Genomic DNA, 19,826 nt, shown 5'->3' with positions numbered 1-19,826 from the left:
ACCGTTTGAGAAAATAATTATTCGCGCAGCGGCGCAGTTTTCGCGTTTGCAATTCGCTAGTCCCGCACCACCTTGATTTATTTCTGACACTAAGCCCATTCATTTATGCAATCTGTTTACACAGTTTTTTATGCAGCTTCGTAGCTGCTAACTCCTTCAAAAGTCGCTTTAAAAAAACAATAGAGTAGCAGACCAACAGTGTAACCAAACAATTCTCTTCGAGTTTCTTCTTAAAGACTTTTTAGCTATCTGTTCAGTTACAGTGGAACCTTGATTTAACGAAGTGCCAAGGGACAAGGGAGATTGGTTCCCTATATCAAGGTTCTGTTCCATACATTTTAAAAGGCCGGGCTGGGGAATATCGTTCGTTATACCTGGCGCGGGAGCGCCATTTGTTGTGCTTTTTTTTCTGTGTGTGTATTTGAAAGAAATTCGCAAAATTACTGGATTGCAAAGCAGAATACCACCCTAGTAACATTACAAATGCCTCTAGTAAAGAGATGGTTACTTCTAAGGCTGAATCAAGAGCGCAACTCGAAAAACTTAGAATCCACAGTGCAATGACGTCCTGAATCATTTTGCATACGGAAAGTTTTGCCGTGCAACCCCGATGAACCTTTTAAATGTAACCGAGGCAGAGGCGAAGAAGCAAGCCATTGATTGAGAACTTCACTAAGTGCATACTGCAGTCAAAATAGCTTTGTTACTTATAAAGAACCAGCCATGTCTGGAAGTAATCGAAGCTAAGAGGAATGACTGGCCAAGCATCCCAGTTAACAATCAGCATGCGCCTGCAAGGTTCGCCACAAACCAATGTTTACGATAACGTTGAGGACCTGGAAACAACCTATGGTAAAAAAAAAAACAGTACCTTTTCAACTGTGCTGAGAGGCCTGGAGTTGAGCTTACAATGTAGAAGAACACGGCTAAGCCATAGTCGTATTTAGACAGCTCGACATGGCTGAGCCAGAGAGCTCCTGAGAAGTCATCCGTGTTCTTTATTAGGGAACTGGTCATAACAAGTTTGTTCGAAGAGGACGCACCTTGTCTGGGGTAGGGGGGTATCGAAGATACAACCTATCTCATGAACATTACCAACAAAATTTTATTGCCCTTAAAATTTGAGTTTGCACAGAAATATTAAGTTATCAAGAGTCAGCATTGTTAGATAAACAAGAGAAGTGAGGTTTGAATCTCACTGTCCTTTTTTACTGCTGGATAGAGGGGTGGGTATGCAATAAAGACACCATCTTTTGAGGTTGAGGAAAGGGAGGTTGCAGGCAGAGACCACCATCTTTTTTGGGGTTTGGTGGGTCCTGTTTAAACTGCGGTGCCGGGGAATGTTGCCAGTTTCTCTCTACTGCGCAGCAGTATCTTTACGCGTCTTGAACAAGTCATGGCTTAGAATTTGCGCAATAGAAATACATTAAATCCTCTATTAAGACCCTCCAGGATGGGAGGCTTATTAATTTCATGCACGTTTGAGGTGGGGGACGGAGGGATCGTAATAGAGAGAGGGGGTTACTGCGAAATGCAGTAGCAAGAGAAAAAATAGAATAGAGTTACGGAAAAGTAAAAGTAGTGTGGAATGAGATGTCTAACGTTTCGAGCAAAGGCCCTTTGTCACGTTTCTCTCAAATTTTGGGCAAGGGCAATGACTGTCTGACATAGAGATTTGAGTGATATTTTACGTATTGTACAAGTTATTCCTACATCTTTATTCACTTGGGGGAACCTTTTGAAATAATGAATTACAAATATTGTTAACGAGAAAGGGGGAGGAGAGGGAGGATTAACAAATTTCTTCAACAACTTTATCATAAAGAAGTCCTTACTAATGCTGTGTGTACTATTGTATTTCATTGGGACTATCCACTAGATTAGCCGCTGTTATTTGGATGATCCTAACTCACTCCTTGTGTAGATGTTATTATCGTTATTCTTTTTTTATAATGCATTGATTTGTATATGTTTATTGCTAACCTGCATCCTCTGTAAGTTGAGTTGAGTTAAATAAATTATCTGATCTGATCCTCTAATAAGAGGGGCTTATTAGAGAGGGTTGCTTAACGGTAGAGGGATTTACCCCGGGTACGTATTGTTATTATTATTATTATTATTATTATTATTATTATTATTATTATTATCATCATCATCATCATCATCATCATCATCATCATCATCACCATCATTATCATCATCATCATCATCATCATCATCATCATTATAATCATCATCATCATCATCATCATCATCATCATCATCATCATCATCATCTTCATCATCATCATCATCACCGGTATCGTAATTGTTATTGCCATTGTCATCGTCATCGTCATCGTTATCGTGACCAAATGGCCCGGAGTAAATGACCCATGCGCTCCTGAAATTGTCCATCGGTGTAGTGGCCGGAAGGAAAAAGAGAGCAGCTATAGGGTCAACGAAGTGAGAAAGTTGATGGGTATCGATTGCTGAGATAAACTAATAACATGGGCTTCTGCTAATGACATAAACACCTTTGACAAACATGGCACATAATCATGCGAACGAACAAACAAAAGAAGAACTCAGTGATCGGAGCTTTTCTACGATCATATTTTTTACGACAACGAACACAAACTTTGCTAGAACACCGGCAAGTGTACGCGCAGATTGCAAGCTGGCGAGTTGCTCGCGCGAGAGTTGCGTGTGAGCGAGATGCGTGCGTGATTCGCTTACGTCTCACTCACAACCAGCAGAAAGTCCTCATTCTCGTTTCAAGTAAATCCCCTTCAAACTAAAAATAAATTTTACACTAACAAAAAGCCTACATTAACCGCTACTTAGAGTAAGAGAAATTCTATAAAGTGAATTTATGTTGGATTGAGAATTAGTAAGGCTTACTTACACAATTAAAAGAAACCGGAGCTGTATAACTGAGGAAGCGAGCTGCAGACCAAAGCGAGTTTTCCTCGACACTTGAAGCCGGCCGGGTATCGTATGAAAATCTTTCATGTTTTCTGGCAATATCTGTAACAAGATATAGCACAGTTTTAATCAGTTTTCATCAGTTTTAATCAAAGTAAACCCTTAAAGTTATTAACTGCAACAAATGCGCGGCTCTAAATATTAAAATCCAATCTTAAGTTTGTGGTTGAATTTCCAATGTGCGACCATTCAAACGAAAAGTATAAATAGTACTTTATTGTAGTGATGTTTGTTATGCTGTAAACGGAATTAGTTAATAAAACTTTTGAACCCGAGTGACATAACTGCAGAAGAATGTCAATTCAAAACAATGCGCCTGAGATAAAACTTTTACAATGCTGATCACACTATGTTATTCTCGGTTGAAGCTAAATTTCTTCTACGTTGTAAGTCTGTGGATGAACTGGATGAAGGAAAAGTTATAGAGCTGACATGCATTTTCCATTGTAGCTAATTGTGTTTTTCATATAACGAGAGAGCGCAAAAATATTAAAATTAATAAAACTTTGAATCTAACTAAAGAATCGATGACAACAAAATACTGCTACATTGTATCTTTTTTAATGCGCAAACTTTGAAAAGGTTTAGAAGCAGCCTTACCTTTTTCAATCTTAGTTTTCTCTTCATTCTGTGAAACAAACCTTTGAGTTTGCAAGCAGTTTGCAAAGATATTTGAGGCATTTCAAGCCAACAGAAACTTCTAAACGTTGTTCATGTTGTAGAACTTTGAAGCACAATTTGAATATTGCGCCGCGTTACAAAATGACCCACGTGAGTTGAATACTCTTTGTTGATTGGCTTGTTGCATGTGCACGGGCTTTCTTATGTTATGCATCGATGACTTTTGATTCAGATTTTGTTTCTATTTTAGGATTGGTTTTTTTTGGTGGGGGGGGGGGGGAGGGGGGTGACGACTTTTTGAACAATTACAAATCGCCCATCAAAAATAATATCAAAATCAAGATTTAACTACCGTAAAACCTGCAAGGAAATTTGATAACGATTTACACGAAAAGGCTATTTAAAAATCGCAAATACATAAAAAATCGCCCGAGTAAACGACCTTTAAATGCTTCATTAGAACGTTTACTTTCGTTTTTCATCCCACCAGGCCAAACCATGGGCTATTTAAACAAATAATGAAGTTTAGTGTTGTGTTTTTTAATCTTATATTCTTCTCTCATCGTTTTATGTCTACATGTTGTTCAGGTGGCTGGTATATCAATAATAATAATAATAATAATAATAATAATAATAATAATAATAATAATAATAATAATAATAATAATGATAATAATAATAATAGTAATAACAATAATGTTCAATGCTTATATTGCGCTTTTCACATCTAAATATGATCAAAAGCACGTCAAACTAATAAAATTATACATAATAATTTAATCCATGTAATATGTATGTAATGTATCGAAGGATAATGCCCAAACCTGAAAGATTGTCCGAAAAATGACTTTACAGTTGGACGAGAAGTGAAGCTTCGAGAGCAACTGTGAGATTGTAAGGATAACCCAGTTTAAGCCGAGGGGACGTGATTATCATCCCATTTACCAGCAAGCTGGGAAAAGGTTCTTTTTATATAACCCTCCGATTAATTTCTCAAACGCGGGCGCTTTAGTGTGGAAAAGACAAAGCAGCTAATGATAGTATGATAACAGGGGTACTTCCTTATATGGGCTATATAGGTATGTGCGGCCCCAAAGGGTATGGTTTTTCAGCCGCTTTGGTCATAAATAGGGTATCGATTTTAGCCACTTTGGTAATAAATAGGGTATCAATTCTTGCACTCTAGTCTTGAATTCGTTTTTTTTTTTTTTAGAAGAAGCTACTTCTTCATCATGATGTTTACGGTAACTGTGTACGTGCCTCAACGGCTTGTCAAGCGCTCCGATCACGCGCTGGACTCTGGTGGTTTTTGAACTGAAGTTGACCAGACACTATCAGGTCATAAATAGGGTATCAAATTTTTGGTCAGGTCATAAATAGGGTAGGGAAAATCGCAGATAAATAAATAGTCATAAATAGGGTAAGGGTTTTGGGAAGCAGGCTGCACACCCCTATCCATTTTTTTGGGGGAGTACCCTTCCCCCCCCCTCGGGTGATAGCCACAGGTAAAAAAGGCACTAATCATAAAAACACAGCATGCATCACAGCGATTAGAGAGTAGGGAATCATCGAGTTTGGATTCGAGTTCGAATTCGAGTTGGACTTCGAGTTAGACTTCGAGTTGGACTTCATAAAAAATCGATAATATGGATTTGATACGCCAAATCAAAATATCGATTTTCATCGATCTCCGTTATCAATCGGTAAAAATCACTTGATCTTTACCGATTTTTTATCGATTGACAACGCTAACGTCTCTTTCTTTCCTTTCGACTCCGCCCTTCGGGCGACGATCGTTTTCTCACAGGCGACCACCGCCGCTTGTATTATTTCAACAGACGCGTAATAACCAGACGCTTTGTTCGATCAAGAACGGTTCTTAATTGTATCAACAAACTCAATTTTCTGAGCAATTTTGCTGTGAATTCAGCCGGAATTTAGATCAAATTTGATTGTCTGCGCCCTGTGCACCCAGACGACCCTTACGTTGGCAAATTACATAGTTTACTCAATTAAATTACTATTCTTCAAATATTTATGTAAAATAAAGTGGAATATTAATTAAATTTATCTAACTTTATTTTTGAGCCACAGATAAATCGCAGGGAGTGATATGCCCATTGGGAAGCGGTGTGTTTTTTTAAAAAACTACTGGTGTTACCTTATCCCTACTGCTTTTACGTGATAAATTAAACTGGGATGTTACTCAGAATAAAAAAACAGCGGGCAGGTAGCACCTTTTTCCCACCAATATTTGATTTTGCGGCTAAGTCGTTTCTATGAATTTCCCTTTCTTAAACATATGACACTGTTGCTGGAAGAAAAGTCTGTGGAGAAGGCAGGACCACTAAGACCTCAGATCAGAACATCGTTACCGCATCGGTCAAGGTGTCCGGTTCTTAAAAGTCCCGGTAACTTACCGGGCCCGATAAGTATATGTTTTCGCCGATTACACAGTGATTACAGACATGGTGCTTGGCCAATGTTTTCATAGAATTATAAAGGTTTGAAATTTAGTATTCAAAGCTAACAAAAATTGACTTCTGTTAAGAAACATTTAACATCAAAGATACTTATTGGGCCCAGTAAGTTACCGGGACTTTCGAGAAACGCGCTCAAGAAATTTGTGAACTGGTAATGTGACCCAATAAATGTGTCCAAGATGACCGGACAACGGTATCCTCACGCCACTTTCACTTTCGCATCGCCATAATCTGAACAGATCGAAACTGTTTTCTTTTGTTGTACGCCATTTTTGTTTTATTATAGACCATGTTTAGTATCTACATTTTGCGAGAAAAATATTCGCACACATGCCATCCTTCGTTAGGGGAAGAAGGGGGAGGGGGGGGGTCCTATTTCACATGGGAGCCCTTCGAGAGCGCGCTCTCGAAAATAACGAAGTATTTTGCTTTTTGCATTTTTATAGTAGTGCAACTCCTATTCCAACTCGAACTCAAACTCGAACTTGAACTCGAACTCGAATCCAAACTCGATGAGTTGGGAGTCCCCAGCGATTAGCCTTGTTAAAAAAATTACACAAAAAACTTTATAGCCCGAGAAGTCCAAGCGCGATCAATAACATCATCAAGGAAAGCCTGGGGCATGCAAAGTAATGTATCGCTGTAGACGGAATTGGGTCTTCTTTCAAGATGGCTTTGACATTTTCCAAGGACCCGTTGTTCGGACGAGGGTTGATTCCAAGCAGCTTGCACATCAAGGGGTAGAGATCCACAGTGTTGAAAGGTTTCACGACAGTTCCGTCCCTAAATGCGGGCCCGCGGGCGTAGAAGATCGAATAACTTTTCGATTCAACAGGAGGCCAGCCGTGCGCTCCTTTATCAGTGAAAGTATCGTTTTTCGAGCGGACCACGACCCAACCGACCTCGGGATCGATATAAATCGGAGGTATCCGTCTGTTGTTTTTCCAGTGATATTCATCTGGGATATCCGCTTTCCGGAACACTTTCCTGATGTGCGCTATTGGATTCCTTGTAAGGTTTCTATAGATTGCTTCTTCCATTCCCGGATGAGGCCACATGTGAACCACAGGGCCTGAATAACTCAAGAAGTAAGCCGAGGAGTCGATGAAATCTTCTAAGTAAACTATACGACTCGACGATGTGTTGTCCATGCCGTGGTCACTGACGAACATCAAGTTTACCTGTAAAAACAATTTTGTGTGTATTAATTAAGGCTTGGGGCAGAGGCTCTTTTGGTTCGTCACGCAATCTTTCCTCCCTAACCGAGACGGGGAGGAAAGATTGCGTGACTAGCCAAAAGAGCCTCTGCGAGGGAGGCTAGGGACAGACAGTCCTTTGAAAGCCAACGGATTAATTTAAGAGGAAGAAACCTAAATTGACTAATGGACAAGTATTGCTATAATTTACCACCCCAGTTTTCTTTTTTCCAATTTTCGTTCTTGTCCTTACACGTAGCCGGACTAGCCGGGGTAAAATATCCGATCTGACTTTAAAAAACTGCAACAGCAGATTCGAACGGTAGCTTTTTCAGCTCATTTAACAGATCACTTGAGCCCGCGAATGGATATGCGCAGAACAATTGCGCACAACGTTTTCTCCGCTCTAAAGGTGTTTATTTACGCCAGTGTATTTACTCCAAGTCATGTATGCATCAATCACGCACGGGCATAAATATAAACAGTGGTTTCTCCGCCATGTGCTTTAATTTTTAATTCATAGATATTTTACTATCGTATTTTTTTCTCTTTTTTTTATCATCCAAATGTAAATAGTTTTCATTATTATTATTATCATTATTATTATTATTATTATTATTATTATTATTATTATTATTATTATTATTATTTTCATGTATGGCGGAAGAGCCCCCCAAGGGGAGCTATAGAATAAAGTATGTATGTATGTTTGTATATGCTATATGAAGCCTCCGGTGGAACCCACTGCTCGCACATGTTCGCAGGGCATAAGTCACGATGGATATATCGCTTAAAATTTAAGCTACTGGCTAAGCCCTAGACTTTCTCAAAGTCGCTCGCTTCTCTCTACTGAATGGACCTGGCGCGAGCTCTCGCTCGCTCGCTCGCGCTCTCGATCTGAGCTCGACTTGTAAGCAAGTCTAGCTTACCCCCAAAATCTTCCTTTACACTAGGTAAGTTAACTATAATTCTCTTGACAATGTCGTTCATATGTGTTATGTTTTTCAGCGTTTTTCGCAAGGTATGAGTCACGAAACTAACATCGCTTAATAATAATAATAATAATAATAATAATAATAATAATAATAATAATAATAATAATAATAATAATAATAATTTGCTGCTGTGAACGTATGGAGTGTATAATTTTTATGTGTGCAAACATTTGCATTCCTTAGTAGTAACAAGAATTGTTAATATAACTATTGGCCCAGCCCCAAAATCAAACCGAATACACTAAGCGAGTCAACTATAATTCGCTTGTCCTTGAGCATTCGTTCATATGTGTTTTGTTTTAATTTCAGCGTCATATGTAATACGAATTTTAAGATTTTTTAAAAATCATTTCAAAGTCTTAAAAGTTTGCAATGCAATGAAGAAAATATGTAAAGAAGCCGGCTCACCTTCTGTAGTAGCTTACTCTCATTTAATCGCTTCAGCAATAACCCCACAGCTTCCCTGTCAACCCTTTCCACCGTATCCTTGTACTCCTGCGAGAAGGGTCCATAGTTGTGACCGGCATTATCTGGCTGCTCAAAATACAGAGCAACAAAATGCGGTGGTTTATCCGACTGAAGCCACTCTATCGCCTTATTGACTCTGTCAGACCACGCACCTCTTAAATTGAACACGCAATGGAAATAGGGCGGAAAACCTGGCAGGGTTCTGTTTCTATACTTTGGAAGATCCTTAGAATTAACAGCACTACAATCGAAAAGGCAAGTTTCTTTTATGTAGTATGTGGGCTTCTCGGTGTAGCTAGTTGTAGCAGGCCAAAAATATGACGCGCTTCGCCCTCCTTGCTTCTGAAGAGTCAGCCATATTGGTTCTGCATCATTATAGAACTTGGGGTCAAAGTTTGAGCAGTCGTACCCGAAGATAAACATTTCTTCGTAGACAGGATCCCAGAAAACATTCGACACAATGCCATGGCTCTCTGCGTACAAACCTGTGAGTAACGTTTGGTGATTTGGCCACGTCTCGGAGGGGACAACATTCGTCATGTATTCAGCTTTAACGCCAGTTTCTGCGATAAAGTTGAAATTAGGGGTGTTGAATACGTGTCGTTTAAGAATTCGCCAATCCATTCCGTCCAGCGAGACTATTATCAGCGGTGGCTGTCCTTCGTTGACCTCCGAAACTGTATAAGCGAGCTGCAACGAAAAGATCGCGAAAAAAAGCGCGAACATGGTGTCTTTCATAGAAAATCTGACCTCCAAACACGAAACTCTTTCAACCTTGAAATTTATCTTGAGCAACAATCATATTATCTTTGATATAATAGTATTATCCCACCACTTGCTAAAATTAACATCATAATAGCTACAAGTGGCTCATATTCAAATGAAAGCTGTCGAGTTTTATTTTCCTGCCAGCAAGTGATGCAGTTTATAATGCTATACCGGCAGTACATGGTGTGTCTAACTTGTTGAGTCTGCGGATGAAATCCTGGGAAAAGTATCATTGCTTATTTTCAGTGCCAGTGGTACTGGAAAGCCCCCCCGGGGGGGGGGGGGGAGTACTAAAAAAATTAATACGGGGAGACTCCGCCCTGAGGTCTGGCCCCTTACCCTTTTATAAACTATTTTTGGCAGAAAAGGTACCCTTCTCTTATACCTTACACTGGAAAATAGTACCCCTTTCACAATAAATTAAAACATTACAGTTATAAGGTATGTGTGTTCGAAATATTTTAATGAAAGGCCCTTTTAAATACCTAAAAGACAGATTTCCGTACCCTTTCATATGCTTCGACTGGTGAAATCCCTACCCTTTCATATACCTGAAGCGTGAAAAAGGTACCCTTTTTTGGTACTTAGTATCCCCCGGGGGGGGGGGGGGGTACTGTTAGGAAGAAAAACCCAAATAGTGGTTGATTTGTGTACTTTTGAGTTTCTCGTTGTGATTTACAAATTATATTGTGGATTTAGCATGTCGACACCGGGCAATTATCATCACTTCGTTAGCCGTTTGACAACAAGTTAGTGAGTGTTACTTATTTTGTTCAACGTGGACGTCGAGGTTTAAGGGAAGGCGTATGTTAGGGAAACTTTGGTCGATATTCATTGTACTCGTATTCGAATTTATAGGGAATATTTCATATTTATCCAAGTATATTTTGTGGCTTAAGGTTGTGTTATTATTGGTTCAAGAACGTATATCGTTCAATTAGTAAGAGCAATGGTAGCCTTAGTTTCCGTTTTACCTTTTCAGCAATTTGCCAAGCTGTGCAAATGATCTCGAGAACCTTATCATGCTTGTTACTAAAGGGAAAATAATTAGAAAAGCCAACAGTAGCTATGCAAGGAAATATTTTTAAATTATCTTCGTAGACCTGAATAAGGTTAATCAACTGGGAAGTTCTAGAAGTGTTGCTTGAAGTAACTTGGTTTCTTTTGAAATGAATACTCTTGAAATGAGCTCCGTTCTGTAATTGCGTTTTCTGGAGTGATGAATAGCTCAACCTTTTAGTTATGAATACGAAGTGAGGTTCTTTGTGAACTGTGATAGCGGTAATTACGCGGCACGAGCCGTTCACTGACATTTCGGAAAACTCATTTGCTACGTTACGCACCTCAACGGCTTTTAATTTAGGACAGTTGAATAGTGCAAGTTCTCCTTGATTAACAAGTGTAGTCAATAGTGAGGTTTCGGTGTTAAAACTTGGCTTTTTAATCTTCTACGCGTTATTCAAAGTACTGCCGCGTCCTTTGCAATTACTTTTCACAATTCAGACGCATTGTACGGATACTTGTACAATCATATATGTACAACTCTGTATGTAGCGCTAAGTGATTACATGATTACAACCATTACTGTGGGACGAACGTATGTCAGTTCGGCCTTCAAGAATAAACTACTGTTGGACCCAAAAGTGAAGTTGTCGCTGTTAATTCTGCCATCCAGTTGCGGCTAGATCTTGGTACCTCGAGGGAGCGACGGCCCTTTCTCGCAAGCGAGCTCTCCTTTGAGTTAATCTTCCCCAAGAATTGTCACAGAAGTTTTCCGTTGAAAAGTACAGAATAGCCCGAAACGTTCCCGTTCGCTTAGAATGGAAAAACCTCCTGTCACACTGTGTACTCCCCTATATAGTTTATATAAGAGAGTACCCCGCCCCTCCCCCCGGCTAAGTACATTCTAGTAGTTGTCGAAGATCTTAGTTTTTGTCAGTCGTTTTATAGCCCGGGGCCCAGACCATTCGCCCGTAACAAATACAATAACATGTACAATTCCACAGCGACAAACCGATGAGTGGTGCCGGATCACTTGTAGACATGGATTAGCAAATTATTTCAAATACTAAACACTTAGTCCTAAACAACCAATCATTGTCACGCATTTTATATTTTAAATCTTTATTTGTAACGATCCTCAGCCCCTGAGGAAGGTTTGTATTGCAAACCGAAATTTTTTTAAAACATATATATTTCAGTTATTCTAGCCTTTGTTGGTTATTTCTATCAAGTTCGCCACCTCCGCCGTCAGGATCAGTCTGCCGTCAGTATTTTGCATTCGCCCGTAATCACCTCGCTATTACGGACATCCCAATGTTACGGACAGAAGCTAAATCTCTAATCTGCGAACAGCGGACGTAAATCTCCGACAAAATCAAATTTCATTCGTCTGACCGAAACAAATTCCTCCTTAAATGGACTCTTGCTATTAAGGACACTAACTCGTGGTCTCAAGGGCCCGTTCCGCAATAAAGGGAATTGACTGAAACGGACGCTAAAGGGATACGCAAAGGTGCCCGTATTATCCGGGTGTCTGTAGTAAGCGGGCTCTCAGTTCTATAAAAGGAGTACCTGATGGGGCCGCTCGACGTAAAACCCGCTCTGCAGGCTGGAATAGAGCTGGCTGGGAACTGAATACATTAGACGGTAACCTAAACTGACTGGAACGTTTTTAAATATCTAGTTTGCTGAGATTTTTTAATCAAAGCACTGGTTCTAGCTGGGTAAAAAAAATGTCTCTTTCGTTTTTCCTACCTGTCAGGACCTCTGTCAGGCTCGTAAAAAATCGTATTTGACTTTTCGCTCTAACACCGTCTTTATCAATGAAATTTGAAGGCAAGTAGCTCGCCAGGAAATTACGGCGGCTCTAATGTTTTCGATCTTGTGTTGTTCTTTCTATCTGTATTTCACGCTGTCGTATGTCAGCTGTCAATATAAACGCGGTAATACAGAACTATTTCGTATCATAACCACTCCGCGGCGTGATCAACAACACTGAAATCCGTCTACATTCGCAGGCTAAAAGTCTACAAGTGATAACATACGTGTCTCTTTTGTTTGAAGTCGTCGAGACATCGACCTCTGAAATCCCCGCGAGTCAGGAGTTATTCGCATTAGTGGTTTTGTCGTCGCCCCTGTGTTGTCGGATTCGTTTTTGTTTTAATATTTGGAGCAAGAAAGGACCCTCTGAGCTCGGCTGACTCATGACGGACAGTGAGTGGTGTCCAGGAACTGCAGTCAGCCTGAAGGCGACAAACACGCCGGGCTGGTGTGCGCTATGAAGCGGAACAATCAGTGTCCACAAACATGGCGTCTGTGACCGTGTGTTTTTCAGAGAAGCCTGGAGCTGAGTGAAACGCCTGTTGAAAACTGCCTCAGAGCGGTCCTGGAAATAGTCCAAGGGCGCCAAAACTCAAGTGCGCTAAAAGTACACAGTTTTCCCGTCATTTTGATACCAAATATGCTATGGTTTCTTCGATGTTCGCTTGGGAAGAGACAGTAGAGGAAACGGTAAAAGAAAAGGAAAGGTTTATTTGTCGTTTCTATCGTATTTTTGGCTAGGATAGTTTTTTAAGTTTCGCTACTTATCCGGGAGATTGTGCTACGAACAGAAACTTCAAAGCCTTGACAAAAACTCTATGATTTTTGTTTTCGTAATTTTGCCTTCTATTCTTAGTTTTTTATGAGTTAATATCTAGGATGCCGCACACAAAGAACACACGCTTTAACTTGGCTCAATTCATGAAAGCTCGTAAGGTTGCAAGAGAGAAAGCTGTTTATGAAAATCGCAAGCTATCGGCAGAGTTTAAAAAAGTCCAGCGAGCCCAAGAACAGGTGAGATGAATTTGTCCTTTTTAAGTAATTCAGTATTAGTGTATGGGAAGATTTATATTTTCAATATCAGAGAATTTTGTAACAAAGTATTATAGGAAAGTGGTGGTGGTCCATGTGCAGGGAGGCCAGAATTTCAATTTTGATAGGTTAAGGAAATTCAAAATAATAATAATAATAATAATAATAATAATAATAATAATAGTAATAATAATAATAATAATAATAATAATAATAATAATAATAACAATAATAATAATAATAATAAAAATAACAATAATAGTAATTATTATTATTATTATTATTATTATTATTATCATTATCATTATCATAATTATTATTGTTATTATTATTATTATTATTATTATTATTATTATTATTATTATTATTATTATTATTATTGTTAAGAATAAGAATTATTTTTATTATGAACCGGGTAATCATGGTTTGTAAATCCCCGCTGTACCTCTCTACACAAATACTTTTTAACATCCCCCAGCCCCCGCACAAGCTTTTTATGTGTTTAAACTCTAAATGACACTTAAAATTAACCAATCACTAAATATGAAATCATTTGTATAATAATTGCTTTCAGTTGGCCACAGTCAGGGAACGCTTCAAAGATATAACAAATGAATTAGAAAATATTCCTGTGAGTATACTCTTGATTCTTCATTGTGGTTGTTTTACCAGTACCATTAAGTGTGCAGCAAATATTGCTGGGCACAACCTCCAACTAAGTCCTTAGGTTTGCATTGATTAGTGGTTGGATGATGTTTAATTTTATAACAAATTTTATTAATAATATGAACAGAAAAATATTCAATTTTGTAAAAATAAAAAAAATATTTTTGCAAGTTTTATTTCGGTGAACTTGCCACTTGACACAGAGCCAGTGCCAGAATGACAGCCATTGCGAAGCTTCTATGCCAATCCCTTGATGCTAGAAACCTGAGTGTGTGCCTGTGTTCATTTGGTTGGTAAAGACTGTCATAAATGACAGTGTCTCTAAATTATAAACATCAACATATTAAATGTAAGATGTGGCTAAAATTCACCACATATAATTTTAATAATTGTGCTACTACTCAGTGTCTAATTTAGCAATATTTTTAGTAGCAGGGGCATGTATCTCAAGCACGAACGAGAAGCCCTACTGCACTTGTCAATGGAGAATCAACACTGGGACCAAGGACTGCAAGAAAAAGGAGGCATGAAACCATTGAAGCTGCTGCCAAAATTCATGGGAGCTCAAATGAACATTCCTCAGCCAGTTTCGAGGGAATGTTTGACACTCTGCAAAAGAGATGCAAGTTAGATAAGTTAACAAAATATGTGACAGAGAACAAGCAGTTGACCAATAGAGTAGTTTCTAAAGAGTATAAGAAGAGTGTGTTAGAATTTGAAAAGTCAGAGGACAACATTGTTCGCAGTATTGCAACATATTATGCAAGTGGTGTGATGGGGAAACGAAAGTACAAAAGTGTAAGACTGGTGCTTTCAATGAAATCAAACAAAGGCAAACCAGGGAAAAGAACAAGTATTTCAATTTGTAAAGGCTGTAAGGTTCCAAAGCTTCTCACTTATAGTAACCTTGTAGAACAGTTAAAAAAGATTGATATTGGGACTGTTTATGAAATTGACCCAGACTATCTAGAGGGCTTAGAAACTGAAAACCCAGTCAATGGTGCATATAGAGACTTAAGACAATACCTCCCAATGCTTGCCAAATTTTATCTTTCTCAGAACAGAAAAGAAAGCTTGAAAGGTTTTGCAGAATCAACAGGCACTTTTCAAATTGCTCTTGGTGGCGACGGATGCCCATTTGGAAAAAATGAGAGCGCTTGTTCTTTCTTAGTCAGTTTCCTCAATGTTGGAAGAAGGGTGGCATCAAGTTATGATAACTTTCTAATTTTTGGTGCCAACTGTGATGAAAGCTCTCCTGTTATAAAGAAATATGTGAGGTCATTATTACCTCAAATTGCAGATTTAGAAAGAGCTGAATATGAATTTGAAGGCATTAAATATAAGTTTAAGCTGGAGGAATTGCCAAACGACATGAAGATGCTTGCCATGTTGGCAGGTGAATTAACTATTAGTGCTAAGTTTTTCTCACCCTTTGCTAATGTTTCATTAGCTGATTGTAGGGATGTCAAGGGTACATTTGGAACTGAAATTTCAAACAAGTGGAAGCCATGGAATTACCAGCAAAGAGTTAATGTTGTCAACAAGGTTGAAGCATTTAAGAAGAGAGTAGCACTAGAAAAAATTTCTGCAAAGACAAAGAGATCTAAAATTACTGATTACATTGCCAAGCAAAATAGTAGACAGGAATTTTTGCCTCTCTTTGGTTCTTACATTGATAAAGCTCATGTGGAACCCCTTCATTTAAAAAACAATGCTTGGCAGTACTTCTTTAAAGCAGTTTTGACAGAAGCTATAAGAAAATCTAACCTGCCAGCTGACTGTAAAAAGTTTTCAGAGGTTCCAGCTGATAGCCCTTTTGCACGAGTAATTACAGCTTTGCAAACAGAGGTAAAGACCAGACGCCTTGCAAACAAGACCAAACAATGGTTTAATGAAACTAAAGGTTCTGGAGCGGATTTACATTATAGATTTACCGGAAAAGATTCCCGCTGTTTTTGTCATAACTTTATGAGATTGATCAAGTGGCTAAGTTGTGAAAGTGACTCCAGGAAAGAACGTCAAACAGTTCTTGCTTTAGCTTATTTAGGTGTGAGGCTGCGGGACTGTGTTTCTCTCTTTAATAGATTTGAGATAACATCAAACCACATTGATCAGCTTTCTATTGCCTGTCATGAGTATTTTAAAGTAAATTCATTGTTGTTGCCAAGTTCTGTAAACCCTACTGTCTGGACATTGGGTCACATTGTCCCGGCTCATTGTCGTCAAGTGCTTGAAAAGTATGGCCAGGGGTTGGGGATGGTAACAATGGAAGGGCGAGAAGCAAAGCATATTTTTCTGAAAAAATTAGGTGAAAATACAACATATCAACACAGATGGGTTGAAATATTCAGACATGAATATGTGATGCTGATTTGGCTACCTCAGCAAGGTTTACAGCAGCCAGAGGCTGCATGCAAAAATGTAGCCTACATCCCAGAGAGGGTATTCAGTGATCCATCTTATTGCTATTGTGGCCTGTTAAAGGCATGTCCTGAGGATGCTAAGTGCTGTTTCTGTGGAGACCCAATCATGAAATTTATTGAGCAAAGTGTAAGGGATGGAAGGATTGCTCCACAGCTTTTGTAATTTTGATGTTCAGTAGTAGCTAAGCTGTGTAAGGTTTTTAGCATTCAAGGCAATGCATAATTTTTAAGGTAAAGACTGATGTACTGTTTGTTATACATTTGTGAGCAAAATCAGCCACCTAAAGCATTCGAAGACCTAACTTTTGTTTATTTGTAAGTGTAATGCATGTAGGTTGTAGGTTGTATAAATTTCTTGGAATCATGTCCCATGGATCACTGAGGCACAACAAATATATCAATTAATTGACTATCTGCTGACAATTCTCATTTCTCATCATTGGCATTCATATGGAAGAAGAAGGAAGTACTTGTATTAAAACAGACAGACAGTCAAGGCAGTGGATATTCAAACATTTGCTTTGGGCAAGATTTTGCTCATGACTGTATTAATTTTCCAGGAGCTATAAGACAGTGTAACAATAAAATCTGTTTGATGATCCACCTTATTGTTTTTGTGGGTCTCTTTGCATTGTTGAGAACAAACCCAGGGAGGGAAGGGGGTACTCCCCTTTATTACACCCATTTTGAAATCACTGGTGATCCTTGCAATCTTACTGGCTCCGAACAGTGCAATTTATTCCCAAATTGCACCATTTTTTGCTCTAAATCGCATCCTTTCTTTAGCCCATCAAAATGGAAATGAAGTAACAAAAATAAAATATTAATATTGATAATAAAACTCTGTGATTTCAAAATAAGTGTAATAAAGTAGTAATTGAACTTTGTGTCCTGCAATTTTGGTCTGAAATCACACTTGTGATTTCAAATCAAACTCGCACTGCATGCTCGTTCGATTTTGAAATCATGCGTATGATTTCAGACCAAATTGCGCTCCACTCAGTTCAATTACCATTACATATCAGCTCAGAAAGGTATGTGCTGCCCCAAAGGGTATGGGTTTTGAGTTGTTTTGGTCTGAAAACGGGTATAAATTTTGACCATTATGGTCTTGAAAAATCAAAAATGGTTTTCAAGGGAATCATGAGAAAGTATAAACGCATTTGTCTTTTGAACTCCAAATGAATAGTAGAGAAAGAGAAGCATCCAAAGTATATCATTCGAGCTGAATTTTCGGGTGAATCTTACCAATTCCTGACTTCGGCACTAGTGCAAAGCTTAATTTCGCTACTCGTAACAAAGGTATGAAATTGGGTATGGATTTTAGAGGCCAGGCGTGAAAACAGGTATGGAAAAAACATGTTTTGGTCTGGAATAGGGTCAGGATTTGGAGAACAGGGTGGCACACCCCTACCGAGAATTGCGAGGAGTACCCCTCCCCCTCCTCCGGAAGAACAAACCATGAAAATTATTTCTCACTATTTAAGATAATACTTAATATTTAACGTCGATGACTCTATTGTTTTCAACTGCATATGGGATACCTAAGCCTGTACTTATGAAAAAGTGTATCCATATTCATTGGTAAATTTGTAGTGGACTTTCACCACCACTTGCTGTGTCCTCTTAACATAACATATTGAAAAAGGACTTTCGGAACTGATCACAACATCTGTAGTTCCCTTTCTTTTCCCTCTGCTTTTCTTGGTGAAATATTCACGGACAGAGATGCGGCTCATCTGGGATAACACCGACAAATCACGGACCAGTCTGTTCTCTCTGTCATATGAGATGGTAGTAATCAGGTTTTCTTCTTTGCAGGTAACTCCATAGGTAGAACGAGTTTTCTTCACCGCTTCAAAAATTAACGTAAAGACTTGCAACGGCATGGCACGTCTGAATTCCAAACTCCAGCCGTCACGTACCTTCATTCGTGGACTAAGGCGCCTGTTAATCATTTGTAGCCAAATTTTCATTTCCCCTTCCAAGAGCGGAGCGGCTTCAATTTGGGACCGTATTGCTCGTTCCAAAGAACTTTTGCCCTCAACATGTTTTTCAAAAAGTGATGTTAGGCTCTTCTTAACCTCGTCTTCAAACATGAAGTGATTAACAACATAATCCCGTAGTGGACGTAGCGACTTTGTTACGTTTGAAATTGCTTTTTCGGCCGCCATTTTTAAACTTGGTGCCTTGTATTTTTTATGTATTTCCGCTGTGCAGATTCTAACGACAGCGGGCGACAAAGTTCCGCTTGACAGCGCGCGCTAGCCCGGCGTGAAAAGTACCAGGCAGAAATCGGCTCTGAAGACAACGTTTCACTACGCTATTCACCAAAGCTCATTTTAACGAAATTCCTGATATTATTATTATTATTATTATTATTATTATTATTATTATTATTATTTTACATTTGCATCTATTTAATTAATGGTGCGTTAATTCAGCTATCTGGGACACCCACCGGTCATTCATTCGGAAGTCCTAAATCACCTCAAAAATTTGGATTAGAGCGGTTTCCAATTGAGTGTCGTAAAACCAAAACCAAAGTAATTACTCTGGCCAATCACAACAGATGTAAACAACACAACGAGCCAATCAGAATTAGAAACTGGCGCCAAGCGCGGGAAAACGCGTGCAGCCAAAACACGATTGGTTTTGATTTGGATTCCCATTGGCTGAGAAAGTGGCGCGAGTTTTGTAAACCAATCACAGAGCGTAGAAATGCAAAACCAAAGCAAACGCGAAATTACTTTCGACACTGCTCTAAGTTCTAAAGTAAATCTGTAGTTTTCTTCTGTTAAATGTCAGCTCAAAATTTCGTTTCACCTGAAAACTAATTCCTTTCTTTTTCTGAGGGGGAAAAAATCTCGCTAAAATTGCGAAAAAAGGTCAGCTAGTATTTTCGTAAAGCCAATAACAGCTCACAAATCCCGTTTCCTAAATTTTCGGGGGCTTGAATCAGCTAAAGCGTCCGAATAGATCATACTGTATTAGCTTACGCAAATACGCCTTTAAAAAAGCAACTAAACGATCTGGAAAACACAGGAGACAACATGTTTAGAATTTTGCTTTAAGGTTCTTGTTGGTTGTCCCTGAGCTAATGCCAGGGTAATTGCCCGTCTCGGAGTTCAAATGGAGACTAGGGACGAGTTCTTATATTTTTTACTGAACCAGAAATTGGAGTCCATCACAAGAAAGATTACATTAGAATTGGTCAGTTTACCAAGTTTGAGTTTCTGTCGTTAGATTGCAACCATGTAGAAAGCTTTCAAAACTCGGAAAAATTAGAGACTTTCTATGGATTTGGGGCCGGGGGACGCCATCTCAGAATTAAAGACATTTGTATGGAATTTGGGCGACCTTTGACAGGTCACAGCCTGGTTA

The 19,826-nt window shown here is 38.9% G+C and overlaps 4 protein-coding genes across 4 annotated transcripts in view; 1 reads left to right on the top strand and 3 right to left on the bottom strand.

Moving 5' to 3' along the window:
* LOC146462575 (histamine H2 receptor-like) overlaps window positions 1-3,667 on the bottom strand; it is a 12,672-nt gene extending 9,005 nt beyond the window's left edge. Inside the window, exons 1-2 of the mRNA XM_085085477.1 lie at window positions 3,568-3,667; window positions 2,888-3,009 (exon numbers count right to left, since the gene is read on the bottom strand). The gene's annotated coding sequence lies outside the window, so the exon portion shown is untranslated. The remainder of the gene's footprint in view (window positions 1-2,887; window positions 3,010-3,567) is intronic.
* Window positions 3,668-6,454: 2,787 nt separating this feature from the next.
* Window positions 6,455-9,524, bottom strand: LOC146462574 (ectonucleotide pyrophosphatase/phosphodiesterase family member 5-like). Its single transcript, XM_085085386.1, has 2 exons — window positions 8,671-9,524; window positions 6,455-7,252 (listed from the first exon to the last, which is right to left on the bottom strand). Exons 1-2 carry the CDS (start codon window positions 9,466-9,468, stop codon window positions 6,638-6,640), a joined length of 1,413 nt encoding a protein of 470 aa, XP_084941512.1. The 5' UTR covers window positions 9,469-9,524; the 3' UTR covers window positions 6,455-6,637.
* A 3,676-nt stretch (window positions 9,525-13,200) lies between these two features.
* On the top strand, window positions 13,201-16,605 carry LOC146462573 (uncharacterized). Its single transcript, XM_085085400.1, has 3 exons — window positions 13,201-13,335; window positions 13,928-13,984; window positions 14,452-16,605. The coding sequence occupies exons 1-3, from the start codon at window positions 13,201-13,203 to the stop codon at window positions 16,603-16,605; spliced, it is 2,346 nt and encodes a 781-aa protein (XP_084941526.1).
* On the bottom strand, window positions 14,599-18,616 carry LOC146462572 (uncharacterized). Its single transcript, XM_085085401.1, has 2 exons — window positions 18,053-18,616; window positions 14,599-14,628 (listed from the first exon to the last, which is right to left on the bottom strand). The coding sequence occupies exons 1-2, from the start codon at window positions 18,614-18,616 to the stop codon at window positions 14,599-14,601; spliced, it is 594 nt and encodes a 197-aa protein (XP_084941527.1).
* Window positions 18,617-19,826: the final 1,210 nt, after the last annotated feature.

The sequence above is a fragment of the Pavona decussata genome, unplaced genomic scaffold (genome assembly GCF_977016875.1).
Source record: "Pavona decussata unplaced genomic scaffold, jaPavDecu1.1 SCAFFOLD_186, whole genome shotgun sequence".
NCBI lineage: Eukaryota > Metazoa > Cnidaria > Anthozoa > Scleractinia > Agariciidae > Pavona > Pavona decussata.
This window is presented reverse-complemented; position numbering and strand designations above follow the sequence as displayed.

Excerpts from the sequence above, each read along its gene's own strand:
- LOC146462573 (XM_085085400.1), top strand. The coding sequence starts at position 13,201 with ATGCCGCACACAAAGAACACACGCTTTAACTTGGCTCAATTCATGAAA. Across the intron at positions 13,336-13,927 it reads TCCAGCGAGCCCAAGAACAG|TTGGCCACAGTCAGGGAACG; the intron begins GTGAGATGAATT and ends AATTGCTTTCAG. Across the intron at positions 13,985-14,451 it reads ATGAATTAGAAAATATTCCT|CAGGGGCATGTATCTCAAGC; the intron begins GTGAGTATACTC and ends TATTTTTAGTAG.
- LOC146462574 (XM_085085386.1), bottom strand. The coding sequence starts at position 9,468 with ATGAAAGACACCATGTTCGCGCTTTTTTTCGCGATCTTTTCGTTGCAG. Across the intron at positions 7,253-8,670 it reads AGAGTAAGCTACTACAGAAG|GTAAACTTGATGTTCGTCAG; the intron begins GTGAGCCGGCTT and ends TTGTTTTTACAG.
- LOC146462572 (XM_085085401.1), bottom strand. The coding sequence starts at position 18,616 with ATGGCGGCCGAAAAAGCAATTTCAAACGTAACAAAGTCGCTACGTCCA. Across the intron at positions 14,629-18,052 it reads TTAAGAGGACACAGCAAGTG|AGTGTCAAACATTCCCTCGA; the intron begins GTGGTGAAAGTC and ends TCTCTTTTGCAG.